Below are 17,754 nucleotides of genomic sequence, written 5' to 3' on the forward strand. Positions count from 1 at the left end.
TATCATATATAGATATATATATAAAATATCATATATATGATATATAAAAAATATATATATCATATATGTGATATATAAAAAATACATATATCATATATGTGATATATGAAAAATATATATATCATATGTATGATATATATAAAAAATATATATATCATATGTATGATATATATAAAAAATATATATATCATATGTATGATATATATAAAAAATATATATATCATATGTATGATATATATAAAAATATATCATGTATATATGTCATATACATGATATATATCATATATCATATATATATCACCATACGTATCATATATATGATATATATGTTTTTTTTAAATAAAATTTTTATGACAGACAGAGTTTGGCTATATTGCCCAGGCTCAGGGAAGTGGCTATTCACAGGTGTGAGCCCACTACAGATCAATGCAGGAGTTTTGATCTGATCTGTTTCTGACCTGAGCTTGTTCACCCCTCCTTAGGCACCCTGGTGGTCCCCTACTCCCAGGAGGTCACCATATTGATGTTGAGATTAGCACAAATAAACTTTCAGCATCACATTCTACAGCCCAGAACTCCTGGGCTCAAGCAAGCCATCCTCCAGCAACCTATATGCTTAGCAGACAATGGCTTTAATTTCTACTTCATAATTTACTAATATTTTCTATATTATGACTTGCTATCATTTTAATAACTTATTTTCATCAATGGCAAGCCTTACAATTTGTATAAAATAGCTTCAATTTTTAGCCCAGCAATCCTAGTCTGACTTTATCTCATGTACATTAATTATTTTACTATATTCCTGAGTATTGTCTTTTTCTATTTTGCTGAAAATGTAACAGTTTAAAATGATAAATGTAATAATTGGATTGTTTTCAAGGAATGTTGCTATTCCTCCAGCACACTGCAGCTGTGCTATGTGAGCAACCAGTCATGCATCTTTACTCAATAAAGCAAAAGCTGCTGTATCTTGGTGCTCAGTTAATAAGCAACACAGAGCTCATTCATAAATAGAAGATAGGGAATATAAACAGTCCATCACATTTTACTGGATTTCATGGTTCCTCACTATTCTTTAGTAGAACAAGTCCTAATAAGTTTGATACCTATGAAGTAAAAATAAAATTAGTCTTCAAATCATACCAGAGGGGATCAACAGTGTACAAAATACAGAGGCATATCACTTAACAATGGAGATGTATTTTGAGAAATGCATCCTTAGGGGATTTTATTATTTTAGGAACATCCTGGAGTGTACTTACACAAACCTATCCAGTTGCTTTGCCTCTTCCACCTGTTTCCCTTCAGTTCCTCCTTCCTCACTAGAGCGATGAAGCCACCCCACAGTCCACATTTCAGCACTAACTACACCATCCCCTGGCTTCTCTTATACCAAACACATAGTATTTTATCCCATAATGATCCAAACTCTATGAAGACACTCATGGGTGCTCTGCTGCTTCTCAATGTCACCTACATTAGCAACTGATATGGCTAGAATGGAGGTGTGGTTTCCCCACAAGCCCCTTTCTTTCTAAGTGATTTCCATCTTGGCCAACAGCTCTACTACCTCCCTAGCTTCTTGCTTAGGCAAAACTCTAGCAGATGCCTTTGATTCTTCTCTTTCCCTAACCTTTGAGAAATACAAATAAAATCTTAAGCCCCCTAGTCAACTGAAAAGACCCCTCTCTTGGCCAAGAGGATTCCAAAGAAACCTTAAAAACTGAGTTATTGGCCATGTCAGATGGGAGATCGAGCGTGCCTCAATATGTTCCTTCCTTGTTGGGAACACGCCCCCAAATCCGGCCATAGACTTGCCCCAAAACTGGCCATAAACAAAATCTCTGCAGCACTGTGACATGCTCATGATGGCCTTGACGCCCAGGCTGGAAGGTTGTCAGTTTACCAGAATGAGGGCAAGGAACACCTGACCCACCCAAGGTGGAAAACCACTTAAGGTGTTCTTAAACCACAAACAATAGCATGAGCAATCTGTGCCTTAACAACATGTTCATGCTACAGATAACCAGGCAGACCCATCCCTTTACTTCGGCCCATCCCTTTATTTCCCATAAGGAATACTTTTAGTTAATCTATAATCTATAGAAAAAATGCTTATGACTGTCTTGCTGTCAATAAATACGTGGGTAAATCCCTGTTCGTGGTTCTAGCTCTGAAGACTGTGAGATCCCTGATTTCCCACTCCACACCCTGTATTTCTATGTGTGTGTCTTTAATTCCTCTAGTGCTGCTGGGTGAGGGTCTTCATGACTGAGCTGGTCTCAGCACTTCCTTATCAACATTTAGCCAAAACTCTTCCTAAGGAGTAGGCAGAGACCAGCTCTGGAAAACAAGTAATAGATGACTCGTTTCTTTGTCATTTTTAGCCAATCATCTGAGGCTGCTACCAGACTCCCCTTCCTCTTCACTGCTTCCAAGTGACAGCTCACCATTCACACAACGCATTTCTTTCTAAACAGTGACCACCATCTCTGGATATGTTTTGGCTGACTCTCAAAGGGTGCAGTGAGGGTTTTGGTGTCCTTCACTTTGCCTTTTGATGTCAGAGGGTTGAAAACTCCACCTCAGATCTCACTAATGCTGCCATTTTTAAAAATATGCAATCCATAAAGAGGCATTAAGAATTGTTCCTGAACAGGTTTCTCCTCCAATAATTATTTGTAACTCCTCCTATAGCTCATTAAATATGTATATTTGGCCACCCCACTCAGCATGCATTTCTGTCTTGCCTTCCATTCCTTCCAAGGGCTTCCTCTCAGCTATGCCTCCCAGGCAGCAGGATGGCCAGCCTTCAGTCTGTAACCCTTCATGAGAAATAGAGCTCTTTCCAAATTTTGAACCTCGTGATTCTTCAGTTGACAGCTTCTACTCCAGTCCCTGGACAGATGCTGTCATTCTAAACACAGGCATGTTCCTTGTGTCCACCTAAGTCCCAAATCCAAGTCTTTACCAGCCACCTCCACTCCTTCCCCTGTACCATCTATTTCCTACAGAGTGTCAGAGTCAGCTTTTAAAGTGATCATCAGAGGATGTCATTTTCCTGCTAAAGCTCTCCAAAGGCTCTCCAACCCATCTCCAGGAAAAGTCCAGTTTCTTGCTCTGTCTTTTACAAAGACGCCCGTGGTCCAGCTGCTGTGCACCCCTCTTCTCTCCTTTCTGCCACTCTCCCTCCCACTTGCTCTTTCCTCCCTGCCTGGTTGGCTGTGGCCCTGTCCTCAGAACATACCACATTCTGTGTCCCTGGCTCAGTTTGGCCTCCCATGGCAGGGGCAGCACCAGCTCTGTTCCTCACTCAGATCTCTGCTGAGATGGTGCCTCCCCTGGGAGGTTTCCATTATCTCCATGATCTGCAGGAAGTACCCAATCCCTTGCCATTGTAATTCTTGACATAACCATAGTATATTTTCAGGGGAGTATACCAGACACCTTTATGTATTACCTGGCAATACTCTAAATAAATTAGGCCCTATATCCTCAATTTGTCAGACATACCCAGGCTCAGGGGGTTACATGTGCTGTGGCATATCACACCACAAGGAGTAGAAAGAACAGCTCCTCTAATACAGAATTGCCAGGGCACACTGGCAGGCCATCTTAAGCTATTCTGGCTCTATGGAGCTCCAGCATTCAGACTGGGAACCAATGCGCCCATGCAGCCATGCTTGTCAGTAATAAACTTCTCTGGACTTATGCTAAAACCATATTTTATTGATATGTCCAATATGTTTTATGAAAACAGTCTCAAACTCGGGTCTATCTAATATTACCAGCCACTTAACACTATGTGCTGACTTTTTGTGCTTTCAGCCCTGGATATTCTTTGAAGAATATTTTCTATCAGGAGTTCTAAAATCATTTGGTCCTCATATTGATGCAAACAAAACAAAACAAAAAAACACACAAACAAAATCTCTGTACTTCACACGAAGGTAAGATCCAACCTGTGGCCCCATACAGTCACCAGTGTTATCAAATAGGCCACTACAGAGGAGGGGAATGCAGGGGGCAGCTCCAAGCCATGAATGAGAGAGCATTACACTCTGTATGCACAGTGTTCCAGAATACCTGTTTGAAACAGGTGGAAGAAAGAAAGATGACTAATTCCTGTGTGTGTGTGGTGGGGGGGGGGGGCAAGGGGAAGAGAGAGAGAGAGAAAGACAAAGAGAGAGGTGAAAGTTTCCATTTGTTGTTGCCATTGTCTTTTAACCTATTTTTCATAGGCATCAAGAAAATTCCACCCCTAAAGCCAAATTAAACGTCTCATAACCAAAGAGATTAGTAAGTGGTATGCAAGATAGGCTCTGCACGGGAAGTACTCAAGCTGACAACACCTACTAATCAAAATGAGAAAAAGGCTTTGAAGGTCACACCTCCATCTTTTTAAAAGACTATGATGTCTCAAAATCAAGCAAACGACACACATACACAAAAACAATTCAGTACAGCAAATCTGTTAAATATATTACGTTGGAATTTTTTAAATATATCAGACAATAGAAAACCTTCTTTGGCCTCTTTCTTGTTGTTTTCCCAGAGTGGGACACTTTGGTCATCCCTGTGAAACACCCATAAACTTAAATGCAGAGGCAGTAACTGTAGCATATTCCCTCCAACATCAGTCCAAACTCACTTCAGGGTTCACTAATGATATTTATATACTGTTAAGTTAATAGGGGTGAAGGCAGGGATCAAATGGCTCAGATCTAAGAAGCAACTTAATTTCTACCCCATTCAGAATATAATGCACTTTCAATCATATCATTTTTGAGTGGCAGAACTTTGCCCTAAAGAAACATCAAATACATGTTGAGGAAAACCACAGATCACTCTAAAATTGAGTTAAAGCAATGAACAACATGTATTAAAACACTTCTATTAAACAAAAGTAAATCTCAGGAACCACCTTTGGCTTCACTAAGCCCACTCAGGAAGAGATACAGCATGTTTCTAAGGCAATGTGAGGTTCATTTCCTCATTCATAGATCGATAGAGCACTTATGGCCCATCACAGAATGTGAGCACCCTTTTATCATCACAGACTCATAATTCAGAGCTTTGCTGATTTGTAAAAATGTGTTTTAGGTTGTAATTTGGCAGGCATAACCTGGGAGTAATATTTTAAAACAAATTTCATAACATCTACTATGTCATTTTTAACCAATATCTTCAATATCTTCTGTTTCCACAGAACTTAAATGCAGCTCTGTTTTTAAATGCTAAAAACATAGGTCTTTCTTTAGCTCTATGGATTATTCATGTTTAGCTATAAAAGGCTCAACAGGCCGGGTGTGGTGGCTCACGCCTGTAATCTCAGCACTTTGGGAGGCCGAGGCAGGTGTATCACGAGGTCAGGAGTTTGAGACCAGCCTGGCTAAGATGGTGAAACCCTGTCTCTACTAAAAATACAAAAATTAGCCAGGCACGGTGGCAGGCACTTGTAATCCCAGCTACTCGGGAGGCTGAGGCAAGAGAATCACTTGAACCTGGGAGGTGGAAGTTGCAGTGAACCGAGATCACGCCATCGCACTCTAGCCTGGGTGACAGAGCAAGACTGTCTCAAAAAAAGAAAAAAAAAAAAAAACTACAAAAAAAAAACAAAGAATTTCCAAATATTTTCTTATTTCTACTCCACAGACTTATGGTGAAAATCAGTATGTCCCACAAGAATAAAGAAAACAATTATTGTGTAAAATGCCATCTAAATCCCTAACACACATTTCTGTCTCTTAGAGGCTTGAGTTAACAATGGATCGGTTATGAGAATGATCTATAAGTACAAATACACATCTGGTGGAAAAATATCTACAGCATTCTTTTTGTCCAGGGAATCACTGGAAAATATTTCATTAAAATACAATCCTAAAATTGATATAGAAATTATTTTAAAAATTTAATTGATGTACAGTTTTCTTCTACCTAATATTCATGTGCCAAGTATTCTATTAGGTATTTAAAGAAATAAAAAATATAAAAAAGATGTATCTCCACTTTCAAAGTAAATTGAGTTGTAGGCAAATATAAACTGTTGTGCTAATGATATATATTTGGAAGTTGTTAGTTTTCAGCCAGATTTGAAGCCTTGGTATATATGATGTAAACTAGAGAGAAAGTAAAAAATTAAAAAAAAATTGAAGAGAAAATTCTTCAGCCCAATTTAAGAGATGAGTGATAGAGGAGAATAAACTAATGAAAGAGCAGTAAGGAAAGCTAGAAAAGAATTATGCTTCAGGAGCAAAAGACAAAGAATTTTTAGAAAGAATGAATGGGCAGAAGTAAGTGCTGCCAGGAGAGTGACCATCCTGAAGGTTAAGGAGAAGTCACACATTTAGGAAGGAAGATGCAGAAGTGACAGGGACAACATGCCACAGGAAAAGAGATAAGGAGCACAAAAACCTATATCAAGCCTCAGATAATTGTCCTTTTTTTAGAAAAACACTAATCCACCAATGGGCCTCAAGCAAGGGTGAACAGCGTTATGATGAAAGCACATCTCAAAGTTTTTTCTAAGAATGGTGAAATTACTGCTTAAAGAGTTCTAAAGCCACAAAAATAGAGAAAAGTAAGTGATTTAGAAACAACACTAGGGGATTTTTCATGCAAGCTTTCATGCAATCTTTCATCTAAGGGATTTTTTCATCCTTTCAATGTAAAGATTTAACTTTTTATTAATTTTAACTAATCATCTAAATTATACATATGACAAAGGAAAAGCAAACAAATTTAACAGCCACTAAAAGACATTAATCTGTATTAGGATGTGGAGAAAAAGCTCAGGGCTGAAGCAACAACAACAAAAGTAGTAAAACAAATTACTATCTGAAGGTGGTAAACAAATAAAATTTAAATATTTGTGGAGAATGCAAAAAGGATGTTTCTCTTATGTGGTAGAAATTACACTGCTTCTTGGTATAGTCACTGATAGGTCATAGAAAAAAATGCCGTATTTAGGTGAAGAAGAGAAGGAAACTTCAGAAACAGTCTTTCTAGATTAATAAAAGAAAAAAGCTTCTTATTTCAATAAAATTTTCATCTATACAAATGACCCCATAAAACTTGCAAGTTTCTACATACCACAAGGTTGAATAACCCAGCTGCAAAATGTTTGAGAACGTTGCATATTCCCAGGCACATCAACTCCCTTGACCGGTGACTGCAGGCCATGTCCATACTTTGTTGCTTCCTCTTCTGTTTTAGCTTTTTAATGAACTTGATAGAGAAAAAAAGTGAAAGTCTTTTTTATCATCCAATTTCAGAAATTTTATACAAAATATTTAGAGGCATCTTTTAGATAAAGTTATTTAATGAGATAAACTCTGGTGTTACTAAATTCTCAGTCAGAATATTGTTTTGGCCCTACCCTGAAACTGCAGACAGAATTTTACAACACACCAGAGCAATTTCACTTTTATAAAGTTAAAACAAGACTGAAATATTCAAGCATTCTTACAGAGCAGTCACGGCACTCTGTCTTGCTGACCTGTGCTTCCTTTGTTAGGAATAAGGCTGTCTATGCATTCTGCAAATACTAGGGTCTGGGCTCTGTTTCTTTCTGTCTCCTTGCCTCCATCTCCATTGGTAGTGCTGGTAGCATTCTTCTACGACCTCAAATATCACCCAAGTGGCAGTAATAGTCAAGTCAGTGTGTTGAAATAAATTTCTTGATTATTTATTACATAAGTGGCCCACTGAAAAATTTACTCAAAAATATTCCATTGAGAGTCAAAAACCTATTGATATGATTATTATTGGTCTGTTAAAGAAAACAAACTAAAAAAACAAACTAAAAAAAACAAACTGGGAATTCTCAATAAACAAATCAAAACTTAGATGTGATTATAACCCAAAGGGCTCACAGGGCAAATGTGAAGCAAGCTTCTGTCTCACGGCCTGCATATGGAAGACAGGTAGTACTCAGATTTGTTGTCTTTCTTTGCTCCTCTTGTCTGAGTTTAGTATTAATAAAAGAAATAACAAAGAAATAATAAAGAAAATTATTTTTTACAATCTTATGGGTTGTTTTTAGTATAAACTTTTTAGAAGATATACATACATAAAGTGCACAGATCAAATGTGTGTATCTCAAATGGTGTTCCATTTTCAAAAAATGAATACATGTGGACAGCATTTATATTTTTAAAAAGTCAGAAACTACCTCCTCATGCCCTTTCCACTTCTCACTCATCATCCTTCAACCCAGGCATAACCACTCTCCTGACCGCCAACATCATAAATTAGTTTTTCAAGTTTTGGAACTTTATCCAAACGAGTCATACAGGATGGATGTTCACAGAGCCTACTTAGATATTATGGATCCTTGCCAGGTATACAAAAAGTGTTGCAGATAAGCCCAACAAACATCTGGGCTGGTGGTGCAGGGGCAAAAGAATTTACCAAGACTGTTGTAGATAAAGAAAGGCAGATTAGAAAAAGTATAAAAATACATTGCAAGAAAGCAATAAGCACATCAGCACGAGAGAAGCCAACTGCAATAAAACAAAGGCTTGCTGGAGATTTTATAGGATAGTGTTCCTGCTGTGTGCTGAAGAGGGCTTTGTGCAGTACTGGTAACACCAAGGTTGCAAGTGAGCTAACTTGCAGGTGCCTGGTGATAAGTCGGGTGCAAGAGAACTGTATGTGCTGAACCATGAAGAAAAGCAGACATAACTTATCCACTTTCTCTTTTTGCTTTCCCCTGGTCCTGCCAGCCTGAGTCCTTTTTCCCAACAAGACCTCATAAAAAGTGTTCTGGGTCAGCTAGTCAGCTGTTGTCAATGTACCTGAGCTGACTATCCTGTTCTTTGTAAAGCTGACCTTACGATAAGCAACCAGCAAAACCATGTAAAGCCTGTGGAATACTAAGGGACTGTGGATCAGAAGCTGCCTCATATTTTTCTCACCATTTTCCAAATGGAAAACCTGGTTGACTAGTCTTGGGCCACAGATCCAGACCCCAGAGGTGGCAGAACCAGCACCATTTGAATGTATGTTCTAAAAGAGGGCAAGGAATTAAGGGCCTGTGATCAGAAGAAAGGGAAATGAATGCAGAGCAAGCAGAAGATGACAAGATGCCACTGCACCCTGCACAAGAGATGTCTTTGCTACTGCTGAGCGAAGTGGTAGGGTTTGTCTTCTGAGGACACCAAAAAGTATCTGTACATTTAAATATACCCTTCTTTCAGTTTCCATCTTTCATTGAAATCAGGTCACAACCATTACAGAAGTGTTGTGACTCAAAGTTCACATAGCAGCACAGACAAAAGCAACCTAGATTTCTCTTTAGCCAAAGAAATGCCAAGCACTTATGACAACTAGTTGCTCAAAGTTCATAAAATGGCTGGCAAGATGGCCGAATAGGAACAGCTCCAGTCTGCAGCTCCCAGTGAGACCAATATAGAAGGTGGGTGATTTCTGCATTTCCAATTGAGGTATCCTATTCATCTCATTGGGACTGGTTAGGCAGTGGGTGAAGCCCATGGAGGGCAAGCAGAAGCAGGATGGAGTGTTGCCTCACCCAGGAAGTGCAAGGAGTGGGGGGCCAAGTGGCTGTGGCCAGACTGCCTCTCTAGATTCCTCTCACCTGGCAGGGCATATCTGAAAGAAAGGCAGCAGCCCTAGTCAGGAGCTTATAGATAAAACTCCCATATCACTGGGACAGAGCACCTGAGGGAAGGGAGAGGCTGTGGGCACACTTTCAGCAGTCTTAAACGTTCTTGCTTGCCAGCTCTGAAGAGAGCAGTGGATCCTGTCAAGGAAGGCTCTACCAGCACAGCACTCGAACTCTGCTAAGGGACAGACTGCCTTCTCAAGTGGATCACTGACCCCTGTGCCTCCTGACTGGGAGAGACCTCCCTACAGGGGTTGACAGACACCTCATACAGGAGACCTCTGGCTGGCATCAAGCCGGTGCCCTTCTGGAATGAAGCTTCCAGAGGAAGGAGTATGCAGCAATCTTTGCTGTTCTGCAGCCTCCGCTGGTGATACCCAAGCAAATAGGGTCTGGAGTAGACCTCTAGCAAACTGCAGGAGATCTGCAGAAGAGGGGCCTGTCTGGTAGAAGAAAAACTAATAAACAGAAAACAATAACATCAACATCAACAAAAAGAACCCCCACACAGGAGGGTTATGTGTGAATTTGATCCTGTCATTATGATGTTAGCTGGTTATTTTCGTTAGTTGATGCAGTTTCTTCCTAGCCTCAATGGTCTTTACAATTTGGCATGTTTTTGCAGTGGCTGGTACTGGTTGTTCCTTTCCATATTTAGTTCTTCCTTCAGGAGCTCTTTTCGGGCAGGCCTGGTGGTGACAAAATCTCTCAGCATTTGCTTTTCTGTAAAGTATTTTATTTGTCATTCACTTATGAAGCTTAGTTTGGCTGGATATGAAATTCTGGGTTGAAAATTCTTTTCTTTAAGAATGTTAAATATTGGCCCCCACTCTCTTCTGACTTGTAGAGTTTCTGCCAAGAGATCAGCTGTTAGTCTGATGGGCTTCCCTTTGTGGCTAACCTGACCTTTCTCTCTGGCTGCCCTTAACATTTTTTCCTTCATTTCAACTTTGGTGTATCTGACAATTATGTGTCTTGGGGTTGCTCTTCTCAAGGAGTATCTTTGTGGTGTTCTCTGTATTTCCTGAATTTGAATGTTGGCCTGCCTTGCTAGATTGGGGAAGTTCTCCTGGATAATATCCTGCAGAGTGTTTTCCAACTTGGTTCCATTCTCCCTGTCACTTTCAGGTACACCAATCAGATGTAGATTTGTTTTTTTCACATAGTCCCACATTTCTTGGAGGCTTTGTTCATTTCTTTTATTCTTTTTTCTCTAAACTTCTGTTCTTGCTTCATTTCATTCATTTCATCTTCCATTACTGATACACTTTCTTCCAGTTGATCGAATCGGCTACTGAAACTTGTGCATTCATCACATAGTTCTCGCAGAAATAAAGATGTTCTTTGAAACCAGCAAGAACAAAGACACAACACACCAGAATCTCTGGGACACACTTAAAGGAGTGTGTAGGGGAAATTTATAGCACTAAATGCCCACAAGAGAAAGCAGGAAAGATTTAAAATTGACACCCTAATATCGCAATTAAAAGAACTAGAGAAGCAAGAGCAATCACATTCAAAAGCTAGCAGAAGGCAAGAAATAACTGAGATAGAGCAGAACTGAAGGAGATAGAGACACAAAAAACCCTTCAAAAAATCAATGAATCCAGGAGCTGGTTTTTTGAAAAGATCAACAAAATTGATAGACCACTAGCAAGACTAATAAAGAAGAAAAGAGAGAAGAATCAAATAGATGCAATAAAAAATGATAAAGGGGGATATCACCACTGATCCCACAGAAATACAAACTACTATCAGAGAATACTATAAACACCTCTATGCAAATAAACTTGAAAATCTAGAAGAAATGGATAAATTCCTCAACACATACACCCTCCCAAGACTAAACCAGGAAGAAGCTGAATCTCTGAATAGACCAATAACAGGCTCTGAAATTAAAGCAATAATTAATAGCCTATCAACCAAAAAAAGTCCAGGATCAGATGGATTCACAGCCGAATTGTACCAGAAGTACAAGGAAGAGCTGGTAGCATTCCTTCTGAAACTATTCCAATCAATAGAAAAAGAGGGAATCCTCCCTAACTCATTTTATGAGGCCAGCATCATCCTGATACCAAAGCCTGGCAGAAACACAATAAAAAAAGAGAATTTTAGACCAATTTTCCTGATGAACATCAATGCAAAAATCCTCAATAAAATACTGGCAAACCAAATCCAGCAGCACATCAAAAAGCTTATCCACCATGATCAAGTGGTCTTCATCCCTGGGATGCAAGGCTGGTTCAACATACACAAATCAATAAACATAAACCAGCATATAAACAGAACCAACGACAAAAACCACATGATTATCTCAATAGATGCAGAAAAGGCCTTTGACAAAATTCAACAACCCTTCATGCTAAAAACTCTGAATAAACTAGGTATTGATGGAACGTATTTCAAAATAACAAGAGGTATCTATGACAAACTGACAGCCAGCATCATACTGAATGGGCAAAAACTGGAAGCATTCCCTTTGAAAACTGGCACAAGACAGGGATGCCCTCTCTCACCACTCCTATTCAACATAGTGTTGGAATTTCTGGCCAGGGCAATCAGGCAGGAGAAGGAAATAAAGAGTATTCAATTAGGAAAAGAGGAAGTCAAATTGTCCCTGTTTGAGGATGACATGATTGTATATCTAGAAAACCCCATCGTCTCAGCCCAAAATCTCCTTAAGCTGATAAGCAACTTCAGTAAAGTCTCAGGATATAAAATCAATGTGCAAAAATCACAAGCATTCTTATACACCAATAACAGACAAACAGAGAGCCAAATCATGAGTGAACTCCCATTCACAATTGCTTCAAAGAGAATAAAATACCTAGGAATCCAACTTAAAGGGATGTGAAGGACCTCTTCAAGGAGAACTACAAACCACTGCTCAATGAAATAGAAGAGGATACAAACAAATGGAAGAACATTCCATGCTTATTGGTAGGAAGAATCAATATCGTGAAAATGCCCATACTGCCCAAAGTAATTTATAGATTCAATGCCATCCCCATCAAGCTAGCAATGACTTTCTTCACAGAATTGGAAAAAAACTACTTTAAAGTTCACATGGAACTAAAAAAGAGCCCACATTGCCAAGTCAATCCTAACCAAAAGAACAAAGCTGTAGGCATCATACTACCTGACTTCAAACTATACTACAAGGCTACAGTAACCAAAACAGCATGGTATTGGTACCAAAACAGAGATATAGACCAATGGAACAGAACAGAGCCCTTAGAAATAATGCCACATATCTACAACTATCTGATCTTTGACAAACCTGACAAAAACAAGAAATGGGGAAAGGATTCCCTATTTAATAAATGGTGCTGGGAAAACTGGCTAGCCATATGTAGAAAGCTGAAACTGGATCCCTTCCTTACATCTTATACAAAAATTAATTCAAGATAGATCAAAGACTTCGATGTTAGACCTAAAACCATAGAAAACCTAGGCAATACCATTCAGGACATAGGCATGGGCAAGGACTTCATGTTTAAAATACCAAAAGCAATGGCAACACAAGCCAAAATTGACAAATGGGATCTAACTAAACTAAAGAGCTTCTGCACAGCAAAAGAAACTACCATCAGAGTAAACAGGCAACCTAGAGAATGGGAGAAAATTTTTGCAATCTACCCATCTGACAAAGGGCTAATATCCAGAACCTACAAAGAACTCAAACAAATTTACAAGAAAAAAAAAAAACAACCCCATCAACAAGTGGGTGAAGGATATGAACAGACACTTCTCAAAAGAAGAGATTTATGCAGCCAAAAGGCACATGAAAAAATGCTCAGCATCACTGGACATCAGAGAAATGCAAATCAAAACCACAATGAGATACCATCTCACACCAGTTAGAATGGCAATCAATAAAAAGTCAGGGAACAACAGGTGCTGGAGAGGATGTGGAGAAATAGGAACACTTTTACACTGTTGGTGGGACTGTAAACTAGTTCAACCATTGTGAAAGTCAGTGTGGTGATTCCTCAGAGATCTAGAATTAGAAATACCACTTGACCCAGCCATCCCATTGCTGGGTATATATCCAAAGGATTATAAATCATGCTGCTATAAAGACACATGCACACGTATGTTTATTGTGGCACTGTTCACAATAGCAAAGACTTGGAACCAACCCAAATGTCCAACAATGATATACTGGATTAAGAAAATGTGGCACATATACACCATGGAATACTATGCAGTTATAAAAAATGATGAGTTCATGTCCTTTGTAGGGACATGGATGAAGCTGGAAACCATCATTCTCAGCAAACTATCACAAGGACAAAAAACCAAACACCGCATGTTTTCACTCATAGGTGAGAATTGAACAATGAGAACACATGGATGCAGGAAGGGGTACATCACACACTGGGGCCTGTTGTGGGGTGGGGGGAGGGGGGAGGGATAGCATTAGGAGATACACCTAATGTAAATGATGAATTAATGGGTGCAGCACACCAACATGGCACATGGATTCATATGTAACAAACCTTGCTCGTTGTGCACATGTACTCTAAAACTTAAAGTATAATAAAAAAAAGCACTGGGGATAGCATACAGAAAATAGAAACACATTTCCTAATCTAATTTTGGATCAAGATTTTCCTCATCTCTCTAATTCTCTATCAGCAGGCAAATTTGGGGGAGGCAGTGAGCTAAAAAGAATTTAGTTATATTCTACCTTTAGGTTTTTGCCTTGGGGACCCATTATGGGGAAACTTAAATCTCACAGATATGTTACTGGGGGAAAACAGAAAAAAACACATTGTCCCCTACAGAAATACATTATCACATATTTTCCATAGCTGAGGGTTTGATTGGCATCAATCAGGATAGACACAATCTGAGTTTTTAACTTACTATAGATCTAAGTTTGAGAAGAGACAAGTGGAAAAACAGGGTTACTTTTAAGATCCCACAAATGTGGCATATTGTCAAGAGAGGAAGGATGTAGATGGCTTCTTTGATTTCAGAAACTTCAACTGGAACTTCCTAATGTGTTGTCTGGTTGGGTTTCCCATACCATATCATGAGGTTCTTTACAGAAGATAAAGACTCTTTGATAGTGAAGAAGAATTCTAATTCTACAGTCCATCCTTTACCATCAAGAGCAAACCTGCATTCTCCCCCATGAGAAAAACTCCAAATATCATGGACAAAACAAAGAATTCTTTAATCAAATTAGTAAAAGAAATCCCCAGCAGAAACAGTGCATCTTTTTGAAGGTTAAATATGTTATGGGCCAGGCACAGTGGCTCACGCCTGTAATCCCAGCACTTTGGGAGGCCAAGGCAGGTGGATCTCTTGAGGACAGGAGTTCGAGAACAGCGTGTCCAACATGGTGAAACACTGTCTCTACTAAAAATACAAAAATTAGCTGGGTGTGGTGGCAGGCACCTTTAACCCCAGCTACTTGGGAGGCCGAGGCAGGAGAATCACTTGTACCTGGGAGGCGGAGGTTACAGTGAGCCGAGATCACGCCATTGCACTCCAGCCTGGGTAACAAGAATGAAACTCTATCTCAAAAAAAAAAAAAGTTATGAATAGATAAAATGTTTTGTGTGTCAAATCTCTCAGGCTTCTGGGTGAAAAATGCCATTTACTATTACACAGTAGTTTAATTGTAGAGCATCGAATAACCATGTTCATTTGCCAAATACCTACTCTTTAGTGAACTACAAAAAATGGTTTATAAAAATCACCAGAAGCTGGCCGGGCGCAGTAGTGCATGCATGTAATCTCAGCACTTTAGGAGGCTGAGGTTGGTGGATCACCTGACATCAGGAGATTGAGATCAGCCTAACATGGTGAAACCCCGTCTCTAACAAATAAAAAAAATTACCCAAGTGTGGTGGTGCATGCCTATAATCCCAGCTACTTGGGATGCTGAGGCAGGAAAATCATTCGGACCCAGGAGGCAGAGATGCAGTGAGCCGAGATTGCGCCATTGCACTCCAGCCTGGGCAACAAGAGCAAAACTCGTTCTCAAGAAAAAAAAGAAAAATCACCAGAAGCACTATCCAAATAGTAATTTTAAAAGCATGGTGGCTAACACCTGAAATCCCAGCACTTTGGGAGGCTGAGGTCAGTGGATCACCTGAGGTCAGGAGTTCGAGACCAGCCTAGCCAACATGGTGAAACACCAAACACCATCTCTACTAAAAATACAAAATTGGCCAGGAGTTGTGGTGCACACCTGTAATCCCAGCTACTCCAGAGGCTGAGGCAGGAGAATTGCTTAGAACCTGGAAGATGGAGGTTGCAGCGAGCCTAGATCTTGCCACAGCACTCCACTCTAGCCTGGGCAACAGAGGGAGACTCTGTCAAAAAAAAAAAAAAGGCAGTCTTTTTGATAGCAGAGTTGTGTAGCAGAAGTGTGCTGGGCCTACAAATTAGCAGTTTTTTTTCCTGGAATACCCTTCACTTGTGAGTATTCACCAACCTAGAAACCTAGACAAATGGGCTTAGTTTGCCAGTCACAAACCAAGTGACCCATCCTGTCAGCTGTCACTGTCCTCTAATTTAGAAAATTGTCTGTGGCAATCAGCTGGGGCCCTGTTTATCATCCAGTACCAAAAAATTCCCCAAATAAAATATTTACCATAGCAGATCAACCCTAAACCAGAAGGAAGAGAGCACAAAACAGATATTCTAAGCTCCAATACCTTACCAAAGGATTGTTGTCTTGTAGCGGACGCTTTGTTTTGTGGGGCTCAATCATGCCGCTTTAAAATAGAATTGCTTTCTTTAAACACACAAAGTTTCTTTGTTGGAAATGCTCATTTTGCTACACAACAATCTTCTGGGTTTATTCAATGTCCTCTAATTTCCTCTATTGTCGGAATTTGGAAAAGAACTGAAAAGCACATTAGACATTAGTCCTCTTTTCTTACAAAAAGCAAAAATGCATTAGAGGGCAAGCACGCCCACTCCTGTAGGACAGGTCCATCCCCCTCAGCACCCTCAGTGGAGGTCCTCTACACCCTGGGATATTAGCCAATTGAGCCACCAGGTGAAAAGGCAAGCAACACTACTCGGGGCTACCTCACAAGAAACAGCTGCTGGACATGGTCTAGACTCGGGTCAACCCGAGGGGTTTTGTTTACTTCTGCAGAGTAAGTGCGGCAGATATAGCAGACAGCCATGCCATGCACAGTCCTGCCCTTAAAATATGTATTCCTGGGTGGGAAACACCAATTAAAGTCTGACCCACAGTTCTTTCCTTTCCACCTAGGTCCTGTGCCCCAGCATGAATATCCTCCTTTAAACGTGGGTGGAAAATCCAATGCAAACATCAATCTACTCAGTGCGCATCCTTGCAAACAGCTGCATCAACAGATTAGAAGTGGGAAGACTGGCTGTGTGCATCACAGCTTTGCATGCTGTGCAGAGGAATACACCCAGTGAGGGAGGGCCAGTGCAGAAGTCCCTAAAGCACAGGGCCCAGCAGCCTGTTTTTGGGGTCTAAGGATAGGAACGCTGTAGGCAACCCCAGGGTGCGGTCTCTGGGATGAACCTGGAGACCTGAGCTTGCACAGCTTCCATGGTAAATTGAGGTGGTGTGGAACACAAGATTGCCAAGCTCCTTTCTATCCAAACTTGATACTGTGAGATTCCATGATCTTGTTTGTCACTGTTGATGTCTCAATCTCATGCACTAGAAAAAGGTAATATAAAAGAAAAAAATAAAAAGACATTCAGGTGAGTATAAAGACCTTTAATTTCAGCCTCTCTAGTTCAAAGAGATGAACAATGAGAGATGCTGGTTCATATAACTGTTACATTTAACTTCCATAGGTGACTCAGCAGGGGATAACTACTAATCAGAGTACAACATCAAAACTGTAACCAGTACAATCACTGGATTAAGAACAACTCAAAATAGTTCCAGTTTCCAAAGGGCCATAAACTGTACATATCTGTACTATGTGCAACTAGCACATAATTTATTATGAAAATGTAGACATACCAGGTAAGTAAGGGGATTTAGGTTGACTTTTTATAATACTTTAAATTTAAAATGCCATTTCTTTGGACTGGATGACATCTTCCCAGTGCTTTAATTTGGTTTACCTCCTGATAGATCCTGACAGAAACAGGTAGCACCAGCCTCT

General features: G+C 39.8%; 1 protein-coding gene across 1 annotated transcript in view; it reads left to right on the forward strand.

Annotated features, from left to right (window-relative positions):
- Nucleotides 1-17,754, forward strand: part of LOC129462995 (uncharacterized) — a 76,831-nt gene that overhangs the window by 20,344 nt on the left and 38,733 nt on the right. The window contains exon 2 of the mRNA XM_063617051.1: nucleotides 16,875-17,043. Coding sequence (XP_063473121.1) covers nucleotides 16,875-17,043 — 169 coding nt within the window. The remainder of the gene's footprint in view (nucleotides 1-16,874; nucleotides 17,044-17,754) is intronic.

This window comes from Symphalangus syndactylus, chromosome 14 (genome assembly GCF_028878055.3).
Source record: "Symphalangus syndactylus isolate Jambi chromosome 14, NHGRI_mSymSyn1-v2.1_pri, whole genome shotgun sequence".
Classification (NCBI taxonomy): domain Eukaryota; kingdom Metazoa; phylum Chordata; class Mammalia; order Primates; family Hylobatidae; genus Symphalangus; species Symphalangus syndactylus.